Raw genomic sequence first — 17,637 nt, 5'->3', positions numbered from 1 at the left:
TATTTTCTTTGAAAGCAACATACAGTCGGGGTTTTTTCTGTGTTTATTATAATTAATATTTGGACAAACATGTTCTTAAAGATAAATTCCTCATCTGCTAGAAGTTCCTGTACAAGCAAAAATGTGACTGTTATGGAATAAAATATACATGGCAGACCCATGAAGGTCCATAGGTAGTAATAATACTTAAGAAAAGAAAAAAAAGACATCTGGCCATCTTTCCAGTTATATTGAAATCACTTGTTCCAACTTTAATAAAGGTACTCAAATTACCTGAGATAAGTTTGCATACAAACCAACGATTGAAATCAGCCGTAGACGTCTCAGACATATACCTCCGTGTACGTTTTAACAACTATCATATCAACTTAAGGCAAATGGTAATATTTTGAAAAAACACGGTGTATTTCATGTACGAAGACTTTTTGTGGGCAACACATACAAAGAATCGTACAACGTACATATCAAATGCATACATGAATTACACAGAAATGATCTCAATAAATCAGCACGATGCTATTGCTGTACACAAGACGGAACCGTTACATACCATTACTGACTATTATGCAGAGTATAGATATTCATGTAAAAAGTTTGGGTTGAAGCAAAGTGGGCGGACACAAATCCGATGGTCCAATAGATGATGGTTATATTGTCCTGTCAGATTTGTCAGCTGGTCGTTGTTTTCATAATAATATGGCATTGTTGGAAAGTATTGCCCAAAGTGAATCCCTCCCAACATTATTGGATTGTTGTTGAAGCTTTATATATTTGGTCCCTAAACTTCTTTCCGCTGATGCCTCTCTCTGGGCATCCATTCCCTTTTGCCTCTCTTCATAAACTGGTGCAGTGGAGGAAAAATGAAAAACATTTTTATCAGGACGCGCCAGTTCGTCCTTGTTCTCCATGTAAAGCAACAGCTGTGATCATTTCATTGTAATCTCAGAAAGCCAAAACAAGCGTGTTTTGCGTCACTGCACAGACTCTGCTCTCAGAGAATCTGAAATGATGTTTTTGGTTCGTTTGTGGGTTTGTGCCAATCGAACGCGTCGCATCACTCGCATGGTAATGACAGGAATACACTTTCAGTCCCGGCAGCAGCTGGAATATTTTGGCTAAATTGTGAATAACCTGATAAAGTAGATGCACTACTTGTGTATGCTTATGATTCAATGACCACAAGGACAACACAAGTGATACATATGAATGTACTAAGTCATTTAAATATGGTCCAATTTTTTTGAGCATTTGTTTAAAAAAAAAAAGATTAAGATTTTAAAAGGAGTTATTGAGACTTGTATATATAACAAAGACTGGCAAGTTTTATTGATTACCAAAGTGAACAGCTACAGTATTGCCCACAAATAACCTCTTGTCTGAGCCTGTAAACCTTCAAAGTGGAATGTAAAACTGAATTGACCTCCCTGTGGTGTGTGTGTGTGTATTGCTTGTGCCCATGGGCTTCATGCCAAAATACATTTCAGCCTCAGACACTGATCTCATTCCAGTCTCCACATTTCATCACGCAAAGTATCTGTGCGGGAAATGCTGGATGTGTTGTCCACGTCTTACTTAGAAGTTCTTCAAGTGACAAGTGGTTATTTGAAGATCATACTGTGTGTACGTACACTTAAGGGTGACAAAAGCAAGTTGGAAAGGCAGCTGTGGACTCTCAAGGTTAAATCTCAAAAGGCTCTCCCTGGTTCCTGGTTTCCTTCCTCTGTCTTTGTGAAACATTGAAAAGGTTTCTTTCTTTCTGTGGACCATCCTTAAGATTGAGCCAACGGAGACTGACCCTGTGAGGTTTGTGCACAGTCCATGGCGAGTTCCTCCCAGGCCTCTCTGGGGGCGGGGTTAGGTGAGCAGCTGCCGGATTTCTCGGTGAACGTAGCAGAGGAAGTCCATGTAGGAAGCTCCGCCGTGCAGGCCTTTGTCCTCCACCAGGAACTGACGGAACAACATCTCTGGTTTGTCTTTCTGCCTCACGATGTTGAGCTGAGAGGGAAAGGGGAGGAAAACGTCAGCATAGTGCGCTCCGTTTCTGGTCCGACCTCGATGGATTTTTTTAATACCGGCTGTGCTCCGCGTGCACAATGACCTTTTGGTTTTCTCCTTGCATGTGTTTTTGCTTCATTTTATGGATTGGGATAGCATAGGTCTCTATGGATTCAGAGTAATATATGATATTCTAACTAATTGACCCACGCCAACTCATCAATAACACTGGGCCTGCTGTGCTCGGGGACAATCAATGCAATGTACCAACAAGATTTAAATTACACAAGTTTCTTTTCAATAAATTGTGTTCCATCTAATTTAGAGTACACTAAACATTTTAGTCAGTCCATTTCTACAAAAATCTAATTTGCATTCTAGACTTGTACTTTGAGAAAGTGGTTTGCATTGAAAGATAAGGCTGTAACATTTACTTTGTAGCGCCACTAGAGGGAAGCAGAGATCAATACATGCTGCATGGCAATGAGCTTTAGACTAAGAAAAATGTATTAAAATAAGAAAAGGGATGTTTGTTTTTTAATGAGGGACTTTGTTGTTGCTCTGGGTTTCTTACCTTCATAGAGTTCGGCCTCTTTTCAATCAGGCCATCGATGATGGATCGGACCTTGTTTGATAATGGATTGTCCAGTTCTGGCAGCGCACTCTGGAGAAAAGAAAAGGGTTAATAAGACTCTGCTACTAGTTTGGGTTTTCCTTTAAGCTATCAAAGAATATTGATAAATCATGATGCATTGATTGTAGGATTGTAACGAACATCCTTCATTTAATAAACTGAGATTACTTCAAACCAATGTTTAATTAAGTTACTTTTACCAGAAATAATAATAATAATTCTTGCGGTCTTTGATTCATTCTATGTTTAAGGTCTACCTTGAATACGTCCATCATTTAACTTTGTGTGGTTAATAGTGTTGGCTCATTTTAATTTAAATTTCCAGAGTTAATCTTCTATTTGGATCAAAATCATCTCAAGTGGACATTTTGCCTTACCAAACATTAAGTAATGGACACATGCACCAACAAGCTAATACATTTAGTTTCTAATATCTCCTAGAAGCATACTCCTTCATTTGGTTTACACATATATTGAGGAGGAAACGCTAATGAATGCATTCTGACCACGAGTCCCTGCAGGTGGGCGAGGGAGGGCAGGTTGAAGATGCTCTGGATGAGATCCGGAGGGCTCGCTTGGCCCAGCCACAGAAACATGGAGTGGCCGTTCTCCAGCAGGAACATGCCAGAGTCTGTCAGACGCTCCTCCGAGCAGCGCACTGGCAGAGGCTGAGCCTCGGCGTTGACGTCCATGTTGTGCTGAAAAAACAACAAATATATTGGATGAAATAGTCTGAAATGAATAAGTACATGCTGACTGTACAAAAAAAAGAAATGGGAGAAGATGGTGATCCAAAAAAGTGACACTGTATGTAGGTTTGTCCTGTACCAGTGGGGTGAGGCGTGGGTAGAGCAGCAGCTGTGTGTCCTCCACCCCCATGCCCATGATCAACATCCTGAGATGGGCTCTGTCGTCCGTTGAGAGCTCTGTGCTGCCGACCATGGGGGCAGTTTTCATCAGGCTGTTCATGTAGACCGGGAACACCTTCATGGCATCCGGCAGGATCAGCTACATAGGGATAAAGGCATGAAACCATGAGCGTTACTTTCTGAGATGGATGTATAATAAAACGCGGTGGCTGCAGACATTAATTGTATCACATGTGTAATAGACAAAAGAAGTCTTTGTATCCGAAAATCAAAACCTAAATTCCACCAGTTTCAATCAGGTTGCTGCCCGGCACTGACCTGGCTGGCAGCGGAGGGGCTGGCACAGTTCTTCCTGTAGCAGGCCAGCATGTGGGCCGTCTGGTTGACCAGGATCTCCCTCACGCTCTTCAGAGGCTGGTTCAATATGGCACGGCAAGCTGAGAGGGCATGAGGAAAGGTTCAGTAAAAGACAGGCAAGGGAGAGGAACTAACGGGCTTAACTGGCAGCTAAGAACAAGTAGGGGAGGAAAAATCAGGTAGAGGACGACAGAGCTGAAAAGTAGCCGGACAAATTAAAGAAGGCAACTGAAGGTCAGTAATACAGCTGTACTTAAAGCTCACTATGTCCAGATGACAAAAAGGCTCATTGTCATCTGTACTTTATCTGAAACATGTGGTCCTCGTTTCCATTCCTCATTCTTTCTTTACCCGTAAGTCTGTGAGTATTTGTAGATTATTGAGTAATGCGATGGGTAATCCTGCAGTACATCAGCAGGCTACATCTGCACTGCATGACATCCTCAAAAAGAGAAAGCCGACTGTACAGAATGACTCCCTGATAATAGTCATTTACTGCTCATGAATCATGGGAGGAAAAATACAGCTTTTCTGCATTTGGCTAATGTGTTAAAATCTGTGCTTAAAGCGCGAAATTAATCCGCAAGTGTGGACGAGATCAAAATGAATTTCAGTCAGAAGACGAGGACGGTCACCTGATTTGGCAAAGAAGTTGATGAGCGAGTCGGTCTCGCAGCTCTTGTACAACTCCGACAACTGCGAGCTGCAGTTGAGACTGAGGTTGTGGACGCGGAGACGGCGCTGTCCATTGACAGTGGTGTACAGCAAGGCACACTGGGAAATAGAGTCCAAGCATTAGTTATGGCCAAACATTGGGGATTTATCTCCTGACTAAACAGCTTTTTTTCTGTGGTTTAAAAAAAAAAAACATGTACCTGCATGAGCGCCCCAATCTCCTCACTGAGCGCGTCGTCATGCTTGAACTCTACGGTCATCGCCTTGTCGCAATCCACCGCCGCCATCTCTACGTCTGTGGTGTTGTTCATGTGGATGGCACCAAAGAACTCGGTGGCTCTGAAACCTGAGGGCAGACGTGCACGGCAGTTTGAGTTGCAGAGAGGTAGCTCTCTGTGATACATTGGCACGTACCAAGTGGGAAGTCTTGAAAGCGGATTCCTTACCTGTGCTGGTACGAACACGCATGATGGCATCAAAGCCGATGCTCTTCTGCACGTCTTTTCTGAGGTCTCTCAGGAAATGCTCCCCGTCGGTCTCCACCTGCCAACATCGAGTGTATTGGAGTCAGCAGCAAATGGTAATGGTAGTAATCTTTTTAAGCAGCAGATGGCGGTATTGTCACAAACTAGTCCCTCACCAGTGACAATAAGCCTTGAACTCATTTAGTTCAATACAAAGAGATAACCTTAATGAAAAGTCAATGTGTGCCAAAATAGACAACAAAGAGTGTTTATATCACACTAAACTACATTATATATTGTTTAATAGTAATAAAAGGCTGTACTGTTGCGTGTTAAACAGCTACAATGTACTGTTATGATACACCTTTCTATTATAGGTATTGTTTGTGTGTGTTAAATTGTGTTGTATTGCCTTTATGTGTGGTGCGTTTGTACAGTATGAGTTCTTTCCCACGCTTGTTGCACCATTCCTGTGAGACAGGTCAAAAATAGACTTTTGGTACTGTACCAAAGTTAACCAGCTTTTATCAGGCTTTATTTGACTTTCTAGTCTAATGGCAAGAAATAAACTTAGTTTTGCATATCCTTGATGTGGCGAGCTTGCAGCATCTTTGCATGCGTTTTCAGTGGCCCGAACATACTGTAACCAGCTGTGCTTGCCTGGAAGTTGTTGTACTTGTAGACAGAGCCTCCGGTGTGCGAGGGCACATCAGCCATGGTTGCGATGTCCATGTACTGATTTGGAAAGAGGAAGAGATCCACACAGCAGCCCTGTGCCACACAGTCCTTAGACAGCTGCTCATACACTCCTTTCTGAGGCTGGAACAGGGTCTAAGGAAAAATAAATGACCATGTATGAAGCATTTCCTAATTGCAGCATTTGCAGTTTTCAAATGAAACTCAAAGTTAGCATCCAATCAACTCACTGCAATTAAGCCTGAAGCTTTTACTCTGGCTTAAACTGCCAGCAGTCTGCATTTTAGAATAAGTTCCACAGAAACGACTCACTTTCTCTTTCTCTGTGTTGACTAGCTTTTTGTCATCCCTGTTCTTCAGTTTGCCGGGAGCCTCAGCAGTGGGCATGGAGGACTGGAAGATGAAGAGCTTTCCGCTACATTCAGCTGCCTGGAGGGGAGAGAAAAATGAGAAAGATATGAAAATGAGAGATCACAAGAAGGTGCGTTTTGTGTTCCTTGATGACGTGTTATTATAGCTTTAAAAATGACTGCATGAGTTCACAAGGTGCAGAATTCCACAAGATCCTCCTAAAAATCATACACTTTGTTTTTAAAAGATTGCTAATCCGACTGATAAGGAAAAGATAAAGATGGAAGCAGTACCCAAACTCTTTGCCATTCGCTGTTGTGTATTGCAACAACTGCTTCCAATTAAAAGCTGTGTGTGAACTTTTCCTTTACTGTGTGCCAAAACACTGACCTCATATTACTGGCAAAGTTTCTTGGACTTCAAAGTAAATACAAACATATCAGGAAGAAAAAAAAGAAACGTCTGAGTTGTTAGAGTTGAGTAAACACTACCTCTGAACGCATTTGACAAATAGAAAAAAAAGAATTTGAGGGGGTTATTTTAGATTTAAATTGGTTGCATTTTAGTGATGCTAATTTATTGGAATCCATCGGTATGGTGATGAAAATTACCATAGTACGCTGTACTAATATGATCTTTCACAATAGTCTATAAGCAACACTATAACAGCCAGGCATGACTCCTCCCTCTCCATGTTGACAGATGTCACACTGTGGCTAACCTTGAATGCCTCCACGCCGGCCTGGATGACAGGAACGAAGACAGTTTCACTCTCATTGGTGTCTGCAAACATATCAGGGATTTGGTCCAGGAGGCTGGAGGGGAGAGGGACAGGATTAGGGTTTGGTCACATTGTTCTCAAAGCCTTGTTGCTCACACGACGACGTCTGGTTGAAATGTAAAACACTTTAAGTTGTTTTGTCTTTTATCTTTTCACTTACAAAACATTTGTTCTGGAAATAATTGACCAAGACATGTTAATCTCTGTACTAAATCAGTTTCCCATCCAGGGATATCAAATAAATGCCTTTTTTTTTGTTTCGCTTGATTAAACTCCTGAGAATTCTTGGGATAAATATGCCTCAATCTCTCTCTACTACATGGGCCTTCCACAAGTGAAGGACACTTTCTAACTTACTTGTAGATAACAGCCTTTGACTCCTGATAGTTGACGAGGAAGCCATCAAGCAGCGGGACAAACATCTCGGCTGTGTCTGAAACCACCATCATCTGGGGCTGGGCCAAAGCGCTCTTCACGTTGTAGAAGTGGAGGACCTTGTTGTAGGTGACGAAGCCAACTTTAATGGCAGAGCTCTCTGTACCTTCCTCACTGAGCGAGGGAGAGAGGGAGAGAGAGAACAGGCCTCAGTGAATTCCAGGATGTTTCATTGTAAGTCAGTTGAAATGGTATCAACAACGGCTGCATGTTTTAATAATCCACTGCTGTCCTGCAGTCGTTGCTGAGAGACCTTACTTTATTTCTACCACCACTGTAATGCTGCTGCTCTATAAAACAGTAAAGTATAGAAGCTCTGACTTCATAATGTAATGAAATGCAAAATAAATCTGGTTCATCTTTGGGATGGCCTCCCTCTCGGGCACTGTTTGACAAAAAAAAAAGGGCCATTTGTCAACCAACTAAGTGGTGATCCAAAGAGAGGAAGGAAATGGTTGCTGCAGGTTTATAAAAACCAAGTAAATGTTTGTTGGTGAAGAAAACAACTTTACTCATTTACTTGTGAGACATGCATCCAATTTAAGTATTTTCTGTCAGTATTGCACTCGAACTGCTTCTCAAGTCACACGGTTAGAAAACAATAGGGAAATAGTTTTCCAAATTAAATTCCTCTGAGGTTTTCTGGAACCTACTTAAAGGGAACATGTACTTTTCTTTGAAACTGTAGTGATACGTAAAAATGTACTTTCAATTATGCAAACTTGAAACCCCCTGACATCTACCAGAACACTCTGAATGAGGATGGGGTAGCAACCTTGGACCAAACCATAGAGCGGTCACCATCACAGTCATTTAAAAGCATTCTTTAGGAACACTGCCAGCTGCACTTTGTAGGTCTCTGTTCTTAAATCATGCGCACACACTGAGGAACACGTAATGTGGCTTAAAACAGTTGCTGCAAAATCCTTCAAAGTGAAACATTGCACTGGTCAACTATGAGCCCACAGCAACTAGTTACAGGTGCTGTTGGGGGAAAAAACTATTCAGATTGTATGATAATCTGGTAACTCTGGTATGTCTACATCTGTATCTAATTAAACGGGGCTCTCGCTTATTTTGAGTGACTTAAACCATACATTTGGCAAACATTGCAGAATTACATGAAAAGGCACGTCCAATTACTTTATTCAGTGCCGAGTCAAGTCGAGCTGCAAACACAGCTGAAGAGGGGCCTTATCTGGAGAACACGTCTCCTTAGTATTTTGAGGATGATGTCATGGCAGCAGACCAATGTGAATGTATTGCTTTTGGCATTATTGAAGCAGAGAAAATGAATATTATTTTAGGAGCAACCAGGTGAACTGCATACTCCTCTCCTCTGTTATAAATTTAAAAAAAACTCATGCTCAACACAAAACCAGTGTATTGTGCACGACAAAGCTTTTTGTTTAGATGCCACTCCGAGATGAGAGCCTGCACTATAATATTTTCTATTTTCGGCAGCCGTGGCGCCTTGCCTAACCAATGACCACCATCTGAAAAAACCTCATGCAGGGATATTCAGCAAAAGAGAACAAATAGTTTGCTTGTTGTGTAAACCTGACAGTAGTCTTTTGCATTGTGCTCTTTCAGTCAGTTCTGGAGATGAACAACACCTCATGGAGCAGATGATGCATATTGCATTCCTCCGTGTCCTGTGAGATTATGTTCATGTGTGTTTTCTGATGTATTGCTTGTACCTGGGCAGATTCTCCAGCAGAGTCTTCAGCTCGTCACATATCAGTTTGACCAGTCCACTTTTGATGTTGTTATAGGACACGTCGATCATAAAGATGTAGGCGGGAGGATTCGGGGGCTTGTTGTTCTGTTTGAGAGAAGGCAGCAGGTGAAATTAATTAGTTGCTATTTTTCAAGCTGACATGGCATGATAGGCACGCAGCAGAAAATTACCCGATGACAAAAGTAAATGAAGAAAGTTGCTCACAAGCTCCAGAACAAACTATGAAATATTCCTCTTTTCTCCTCGGTATCTTCTAATTTACGGTCTCAATCATAGCATAACGGAGCCCCCGGACCTAGGGTCTGCCCATAAACCTCCCGTTTCTGTTATTAGTTCTCAAATATCAGGGATTTAGTTTCTGTTGGTGCGTGCTCACAACTTGGAGAAACGGTGAGGAGACCAAGACAGTTTTGAATTCCTGCATGAAAAGGCAATGACGTGTGTGTGAGGGGATTGTCTGTAAGACATTGTTATGTTTCCACAGTAACGACCCATGACAAGACAATCACCTTGCAGGTTTTGTTTAATAGCTGCCCTGCAGAGGCCGTATATAAGTTTTAATAAACAGAGCAGAAGTAGGCCAGTGAAGTGACTCAGCTTTGCCAGCTTCTCTGTTGTTCTCAACAGCCACGGCCTCCATGGGGACGTGGACGTGATTGGCATTCGCTGTCTTTCAAGTGTTTGCAAAACAACCGAGTTGCACACTGTCACGTCATCAGTTTTGATAAGCAGCTCATGATGAATAATGTAGGGGGCCAAAATGTTCCTCAGAAACAGACATGCAACAATAAGTCTATGGATGCAGGTCTTGTATCACACTAAACAGACTTCTGTGAAAACCTTCCACTTCAAGTGACAACTTTTAGTTTAGTGTCAAATCATCTTTGTATTAAATCTGCTTTACACCGTTTAATTTAATCCATGAATTCGAGGCTTGAATCCATTGATTAACTTAATCCACTCTGCATGATGTGCACAGTGGTTGATACGTCTGGAGTCGTTTCCCTGTACCTTGCAGTAGTCCAGGGTGGCTACAAACTCGTAGGATCCCAGGGACAGCTCAGGCCTCTCATAGAAGTCCACCCTCCGGCCCATGTGGTCAAGATGTTGGAAATAGAAAGCCGGCACTACGTGAGAGAAAGAAATCAGATTGAATACAGACCTGTGCGCATTATAGTCATAGTTTAACGTTCACTTGTTTTCCTTTTCAAATACATGAAATAACTTTTCCTCTTTGAAGTTAAAGTGATGTATCCCTTTCTGTTTTCTGCATCATACTCTACCTTCATTGACACAGTTGCAGAAACCACACTGGTAGCGCCGCCCCCCGTCCATAAACTGCATGTAGGGACACATGTAGGCCTTGCAGCGGTTGCAGCGGACTGGGCCCGTCTCCCCATGGTTCACGACATACAGAGGAGTCTATTTCGGGACGCACACAAACAACATACAAGATATTACGGGCAACAGTTAAGCCTCATTCAAAAATATTTGCCTGAAAGGGACACTGACGATACAGCTATAAGATAAGGAATATGGTTTATTTACAATATGACTGCAATAAATAGCATTAATACATTTTAAAACATGAGATTTTACAAACAATGGATTTGTTTGATCATTGTAACGAGCGTTATTCACAATACCTATTGCTTGTTTTTGTAACAAGACTGTTGAATTTATGAATTTTATAGGTTGATCCCCACTATCTCAGGAAGTATAAGTGAGTATTAAATGATAATGCAATGCCGTAAAACTAAATACAGCTAGATTCATATAGTATTGCTTATCTTTGAAATTCTACCATTAATATAGTTAATATGTTGTCTCAGTGTTATTTTATGATTGATCACAAATTTTATAAATCACATTTTTTAATTCAAAATCCCCATCTAATTTTTGATTTCCAAAAAAACATACAATGTTTGATTTATGTTAAGAGACAATTTATTAACATCAAACAGAGTTTAGATGATCTCCAGCTCCCTTTCAATATCCAATGCAAGGTGTACTGTATTTAGACCACGCGCATGCTGTCTGAAGCTTCTGTGGTTCCATGGCACCCAAACAATACACACTGCACTTTCATAAACAGAACATTTGTTCAACATGAAACGTAAAGGCGTAGCATGAAGCCGTTTAATACACAGCACTGTTACGGATTGTCATGTGCAGCCTGCAGATGGAAACTGTCGAATCACTAAATTTAAACTTGCTTCAAATGAATCAGACATACATACAAGGTAGCAAGTAGGTGTATTATTAGACTTCAAGGTGGAGAGCAGAAGTGTTTACATTATCTTAGAGTCGTTTAGTGCCGAGAACAAAAGCTGTGGATGATTAAACAATGCATACAACTTCTAAGTGCTTTTGAGTAATGCATACACTCAGATTTTATTAAGTTTGACTATTTTGGTGTAATTGAAGAGTGAATATGCTCCGTGTTGTACTAGATGTAAAACAATCTGAGTGGTTGTTTTAACTTTAGTCCCTGTAGATCTGACATTAGCTAATTAGCCTAAAGCCAGATGAGAAAGCTAACATTGCCTAAAAAGGCCAACGGGTGGCTGGGACAAGGCCAATGGAGGGGGAACATAACTTAGGCAGGATTGTTGGACCACATATGATCCAAAAAAAAGGTCATTCACAGGACAACTTAACTTTTGTAGTACACAGCGAGATCCTATTAAAAAGGAGAAGCTACTTTGGTGGTTGCATGCTCTGTGTCAAAACTGGCTTTTATTTTGGAAGAATATTTTAAAAGATGTCCCAAATTCTCAAGTAAATGCAACAGAAGAAATCAAAAACAAGACCACGTATCTCAATTTGGGCCTTAACTTGCCTAGAATTGCTGTAACAACTGGATTTTTTTTCCTTTCTCTTTTTAAAATGGGAGAATACCACAAATTCATACAATTATCAGAATTGTATCTCTAGTGGAGGATTTCCCACTCCAGAAGAACACAGTCTCCCACAAGTGTTCTTGTAAGTTCCATGAGTCCTCAGGATGACAGTGTACAGCATTTAGAAAACACATTGTTCTCTTTGGATAAAATTGCTTTGAAGTGGGATGAATTGTGTTGCATGCAATATTTCCTTTTTATAGAATTTAGGCACACCAAAGAAGATCTTTTTTTGCACTGTAGGATTTATATTCCATTCAAAAGTCTGCTTGTAGATGCAAGAAGCACATGCATCAATGTGTAAACGTACAGAGTGGGGGAACGATCAACAAAACTCTGGACTCAGTGCTGTATCCCAGCCTATTATTTTCATTCAAATTATTCCCAATCTGTGGAAGACACTGGTGTATACTAGTATGCATAATTCCCTGCAAGACTTACAGCCCACCAGGAAAAGTTTACAGCAAAGCCTCAACAAATATATTCAGTCTCTCCCTTTGTTTGTTTATCTTAGCAGGTGATTATGTATTGTTCATGTTATTTGGATTTGCCTTTTCAAATGGCGCAACTGGCTTCAAGTAATAGATAACCCAATGACTTACCTCATTCTTTGGCAAATTGGCAAAGGGTTTTATGATGCAGGCCAGGGGCACTTGGCATTGTTTGGCCAGATCGGCAGTGCAGGGTAGCGAGTAGGTGGTGCAGCGCAGGAACCTGGGACTGGCATTGCCTGAGATTAGCAAACAGAAGGGTCAATGACATTAATAGTGTGACAGAGCAGATTTCTGTTCCCACTGTTAGACATAAGTGTGGACTATGGAGAGGAAAAGGTTATCATTGAACTTCTACTGAACAACCGTCACATGATTCTCTTTTCTCTCACTGACGTGATGGAACTTGTTTAACGCTACCCTTGGTATTAAAATGTTCTGGTGACTTGAGCGCTTAACCGGCTCTCTTGCCCTGATGAACTCCTTTTCAACTACCGGCATCATGTCTGGCTCTACTAAACCTGCGCCATCTTTACTTCCTCGACACCTTAGGGCATCCTGGAACTATTGTTTTAGCATGACAAACTGTGTTGGCTATAGAGAATTACATTAACTAGTCTACATTATTCCCATCCGTCCAAACCAAGTGTACCCTCAAGTCGGAAAGCCCAATTGAAAAGACCACATAAGCCTCAATGAGTGAAGCCTCTTCTCCTCAACGATTGGTCATATCTAATCATAAATGTCTGCATCATTAAATGACTATATTGACCCTTTGTCCTTATGTGTATAAAGACCCTGGTGAAAATGCACTTTGGACTGATTTCAGGGCAGTTGCTTGTTTGTCAACTGCTGTTTTCAGTCCTTCTGCACAGAAGCCTATTAAACATACAAAGACAGATTATTTTTTGAAGTTCTCCCTTTATTCAATCAAAAACTTCCACCATAGACTGTAAGTCTCCATGTTTAATTTACGATTGCCAGAAAGAGTTTCGAAGTAATGTCCGCATTTGAAGCACAACCCTATAAATTATAAAAGTAAAGACCACAAACAACTGAGACAACATACTGAAATTGATCTGTACAACAACATGTACAGGATACATGCTGTATACATGGGGTTTTCACCTACAATTGCTACAGATTAGCATCAACTTCAAATATGTTGTGTTTGGAGAGAGGTTGAAATGTCATGAGGAGTTACCTTGGTCCTGTACTGTGAAGTCGGTGGTGACCAGAGGTGGAACCTGTCCTCTGATGTTCGTGCTGTAGACCTGTCCTCCTCGTTTTACTTGGTCATCCTCGATGACTTGAGTCTAAAGCAGACAAGTTACGCATTACAGTCTTACATCTTACTACCTTTACCAAACATCTTTTGAGGAATTAATAAGCCGCCAGAAAGCTAAGACAGAAATGTGCAATGTTGGGCATGTCATGGTTTGCAGTCTCAGGGGGATTAGTCGTCTACTCACTATGCTGGGGATAGAGTCAGGGTCCAGCTTCTTCTGAGGTGGTCCAGCCAGTCCGCCTGGCGCGCCAGGGAAGGCCCCTGGCATGCCGGGCTGGGGCCCAGCCATGTGTCCCCCAAACTGACCTTTACAATGAAAGAGGATATATTGCTATTAAATTATATTCATTGGGTACGGTGTGGATTTGTATGCAGTAGAGCTCTGCTTTCTTGACTAAATATGTCGGCTGTAGAAAAGGTTTTGTTCTGACTCCTCCAACATAAGCAATGATGTGTATGAATAGAACAAAGATTGATTACTCTCCTGCCAGACGCTTCTGTACTACAGAAGTTTTCAACACACAAGATAGTTCTATGTTGCAGTGCAACCTCAGAGGAGATCTTAGCATCAAAGACACGACATGAATAGATTAAACATCATCTGTTGTGAATATTTTTTTTCTTTGTGGATAGAAATATGATTTGACGCCATGTCCTGTTTTAATTTCTCCCCATCAAGCAGGTGATTTCTCTAAACCACAGAACCCATACACCAAGCAAATAACTGGCCATGTACCAGTATCACTGCCAGGAAATAACAAACACAACCTGAAGTAAAAAGAAAAATGTAATATCCTTTTTAAGAATTTATTTTTTTACTGGTGTGATGAAATATTATTTTTGTTTTACAGTGTCACAGTTACCTGCTTGCTGTGGGTATCCTGGAGGACCAGCAGCTCCGAGACCAGGCTGCTGGAAACCTCCTGGACCTGAAGGAGGTGGACCGGGGAAGGGTCTACCCATGCCTGCCATTGGAGGACCGGCCATCTGTTGGCCTGCCATTGGAGGACCAGCCATCTGTTGGCCTGCCATTGGAGGACCGGCCATTGGACCGGTCATTTGTTGGCCAGACATCGGTGGGCCGGCCATCGGTGCACCTGCCATTGGCATGCTTGCTAGGGGTGACTGTGGTGGAGACATGTGGGGTGACTGCAGGCCTGTAGGCATCTGTGGCTGGCCCATTGCTGGTGGAGGGGAAGTTTGGAAAGGCTGCTGGATTGTTGGAGGTGGTGGGCTCTGCATGGGACCTGGGGCTACACAATCACGGAGTGAAATCTTGTGGTCATTTTTCTAATCCTTGTCTCATCTTGTCGACTGAAATACTATAATCAATTTTGTTTGATTGTCTGCATGCTGCAAACTGTTGTATAATATGTTACGAGTATAAATCAGTAAATAGAAAACTTACCATAGTTGCCCAAGTTCATGGAACTCATCTGATTGGTGAGCTGCTGTGCTGGAGGCGGAGCCGAAGAACCCATGTTGTTGTATGGGGACTGTAGAGGTTGTCCATAAGAGGAACCGGCTGGAGGAGCAGGGTACCTGAGGAACATAACACTTAATATACGGCAGGTACAGTGTGGTCGCTATTATATCTTCTAATTAGATCTTTTGTGTCTAATCCTGGCTGATTAAAATAAAAACGTTTTACTTGGACAATCATACAGTTGAACAATGAATAGATAAGATCTAAAAACGGTGGCCTCTTTTGGTTAATCAACTGCAGACATCTTTCTTCATTCATTCATTTCAACTGTAATATTTGCTCATACTCTCCTTGTGTTGATTTCAGAGAGAGAAAATCAGCTGTCCAAACAGTTGGTGTTTAGTGAGAACCGTTACCTTTGTGGATGTGCGCCGTTCTGCTGGACATTTGGATTGTACTGATTGGACCCTAGAGGTGGAGGCATCCCGGCGGCAGAGGAAACTGGTGGTTTCATCACACCTGTGGCAAATAACAGCCACATACAGTTTATATAGTACAGTATATTCATTCATTGCATCTTTGATAAAGTATATTCAAGTAAAGTACAGCCTGTTAAAGATTCCAAATACGACGTATTATGTGTCTAGCCTTTTGAACAGTAAAGATGTAAGTGACAACAGGGTTTTTGATCATTCACTTTACATGCCCGCTATTGCAGTTTATAGCACGTCAATTATAAAATCAAAGACCAGACAAATGAATTCACTCAATGACAGATAAACATAATGAACATTACAATACTAAACAGCTTCAAGCTAGGACATGTCATGAGCCAATAATCATATTCTGCAAAGGAAGCACTTCCGTCCCCTCATTTGAAAATATCCATGTTAGCCCAAAAACCGCACCCTTCATCTATGAAAGCCTGGTAATTGTGGGCTTCTCTCGTTGTGATGGAGAATACCCACCAGTTGCTACAATGAAAAGAAGAAAAGATTGAGCTGCTAATGCCAGGTAGCGACATTGAGTTTGTTAAATGCACGCCTAACATGTTATTTCAGAAACAATCCAAACACAAGAGCAGAAGTCTCTTACCTGTTGGTGGAGCAGCAAACGCCTGAGGCGGTCCCCCATAGTGCCCATAGTGGGGCTGTGCAGGTCCCGCTCCAAATCCACCTTGGTAGCCCCCCATCCCTGGCTGGGCCTGAGAGTACGGGGGTGTGGCAACATAACCCTGTTGACTCATTTTGATGGGATTTTACTGCCTTCTCATGCCAGGATCAATGGGTTTTGACAACCTGTGAAATTGAAGGAGTGAAATGTAAAGTTAGGTGTTCAAACACATTCATACATCTAGCGTATACTTTACCAGGCCACACAACAACACCTGAAATTTGACCTCATTCAAATCAGCAACACGCCTGTAACATGGACCTTTGACATTGGTTCCTGAGAGATAAGACATGTTCATATTATCTTCAGGTGACTACATGAGAACAAGGATTCTTCAATTGCACAATTCCATGAAATATGAATACTCATGCAGGCCTGTAATTAAGGCCATTTATTTAAAAAACGTGCTGCAAAGTTTACATTTGTAAGTTATAAAAACAATGGGCCTGCCCCGTGGACTTTCTTTCAGGGTGACAACACCTTTTTCAAACTAGTTGAACTTCGGCACAGCTGTTGTCAACAAAAATATCAGTTGCGTACTGACAACTCCATGAAAGCCTTTTTACTACGACAGAATAAAGCAATTGAACACGTTTCACCACCAACCCAATAACCATAAAGCAGAATAAAGAGCCGCGGTTAACTGGTCAGCCCATACCCAATCGCGTCTGCCACTTCCGAGTACTGCCACGTCAAAGACCGTTATGATAGCTAAAGATTTGAGCATCCCTTGCCTTCTTCCAATTCACACCCAGATAAACGGACACGCATGTTATCCTCCGTTTAACGTGAACGTTAGTACCGCACGATTTACGGCTCATCTCCGTATTTGAGGACCCCGTGAACGTGACAAAACAGCAGCACCTCAGAGCTGATAAACGTGACACATTGATAGGAAACATCTTGCTAGCTACGCGGAAATTGCCGCAAAGTTTTTTTTCCCTTTGCACAGACTTCATTTCCAACACAAATGTTTTAAATAGAAAAAAAAATCTAAAAATACACGAGACAGAATTGCATATTTGTATTGGCTACGTGTGTACACATTGTCGTAATAGTATTTACCTGAATATTGGGCAGAGTCCTCTTCGCTGTCTGTTGCCCTCAGTGAAAGCAGAGTGCCACGTCAAACTCCACCAGAGCACCGGTCGCTACGTCGTAACGCGACAGAAAAACACGCGTCTATAAGGAGGAAAATACTAAAGGTTTCCGGTTAGGTATTTCAAAATAAAATACTTAACGAGAAACAAACGTTCTTACACGACATGAATGATATAGACACACTTTTAGTTTCTAAATAAGTTGTTTATACTGCACATTGCTACATTGTGTTAACTTCTGTTTATCCACATGTTGGT

General features: G+C 41.6%; 1 protein-coding gene across 1 annotated transcript; it reads right to left on the bottom strand.

The window, feature by feature from the left end:
- Positions 1–36: 36 nt before the first annotated feature.
- On the bottom strand, positions 37–17,421 carry sec24d (SEC24 homolog D, COPII coat complex component). The gene is made up of 23 exons (XM_068587315.1): positions 17,345–17,421; positions 16,202–16,404; positions 15,523–15,625; positions 15,089–15,222; positions 14,544–14,933; positions 13,865–13,986; positions 13,597–13,708; positions 12,504–12,631; positions 10,282–10,420; positions 10,010–10,125; positions 8,958–9,082; positions 7,180–7,371; positions 6,763–6,856; positions 6,003–6,119; positions 5,655–5,825; positions 4,977–5,073; positions 4,731–4,876; positions 4,491–4,629; positions 3,817–3,935; positions 3,458–3,637; positions 3,136–3,327; positions 2,570–2,659; positions 37–1,995 (listed from the first exon to the last, which is right to left on the bottom strand). Exons 2-23 carry the CDS (start codon positions 16,350–16,352, stop codon positions 1,855–1,857), a joined length of 3,198 nt encoding a protein of 1,065 aa, XP_068443416.1. The 5' UTR covers positions 16,353–16,404; positions 17,345–17,421; the 3' UTR covers positions 37–1,854.
- Positions 17,422–17,637: the final 216 nt, after the last annotated feature.

This window comes from Clinocottus analis, unplaced genomic scaffold, assembly GCF_023055335.1.
Source record: "Clinocottus analis isolate CAN_PGR_092001 unplaced genomic scaffold, fCliAna1.0.p SCAF_21, whole genome shotgun sequence".
Taxonomy (NCBI): domain Eukaryota; kingdom Metazoa; phylum Chordata; class Actinopteri; order Perciformes; family Cottidae; genus Clinocottus; species Clinocottus analis.
Note: the sequence above shows the minus strand (reverse complement) of the source record. Positions and strands in the feature narration are given on the sequence as shown.

Excerpts from the sequence above, each read along its gene's own strand:
- sec24d (XM_068587315.1), bottom strand. The coding sequence starts at position 16,352 with ATGAGTCAACAGGGTTATGTTGCCACACCCCCGTACTCTCAGGCCCAG. Across the intron at positions 3,936-4,490 it reads CAACTTCTTTGCCAAATCAG|CTTGCCGTGCCATATTGAAC; the intron begins GTGACCGTCCTC and ends ATGCCCTCTCAG. Across the intron at positions 1,996-2,569 it reads AGAGGCCGAACTCTATGAAG|CTCAACATCGTGAGGCAGAA; the intron begins GTAAGAAACCCA and ends TTTCCCTCTCAG.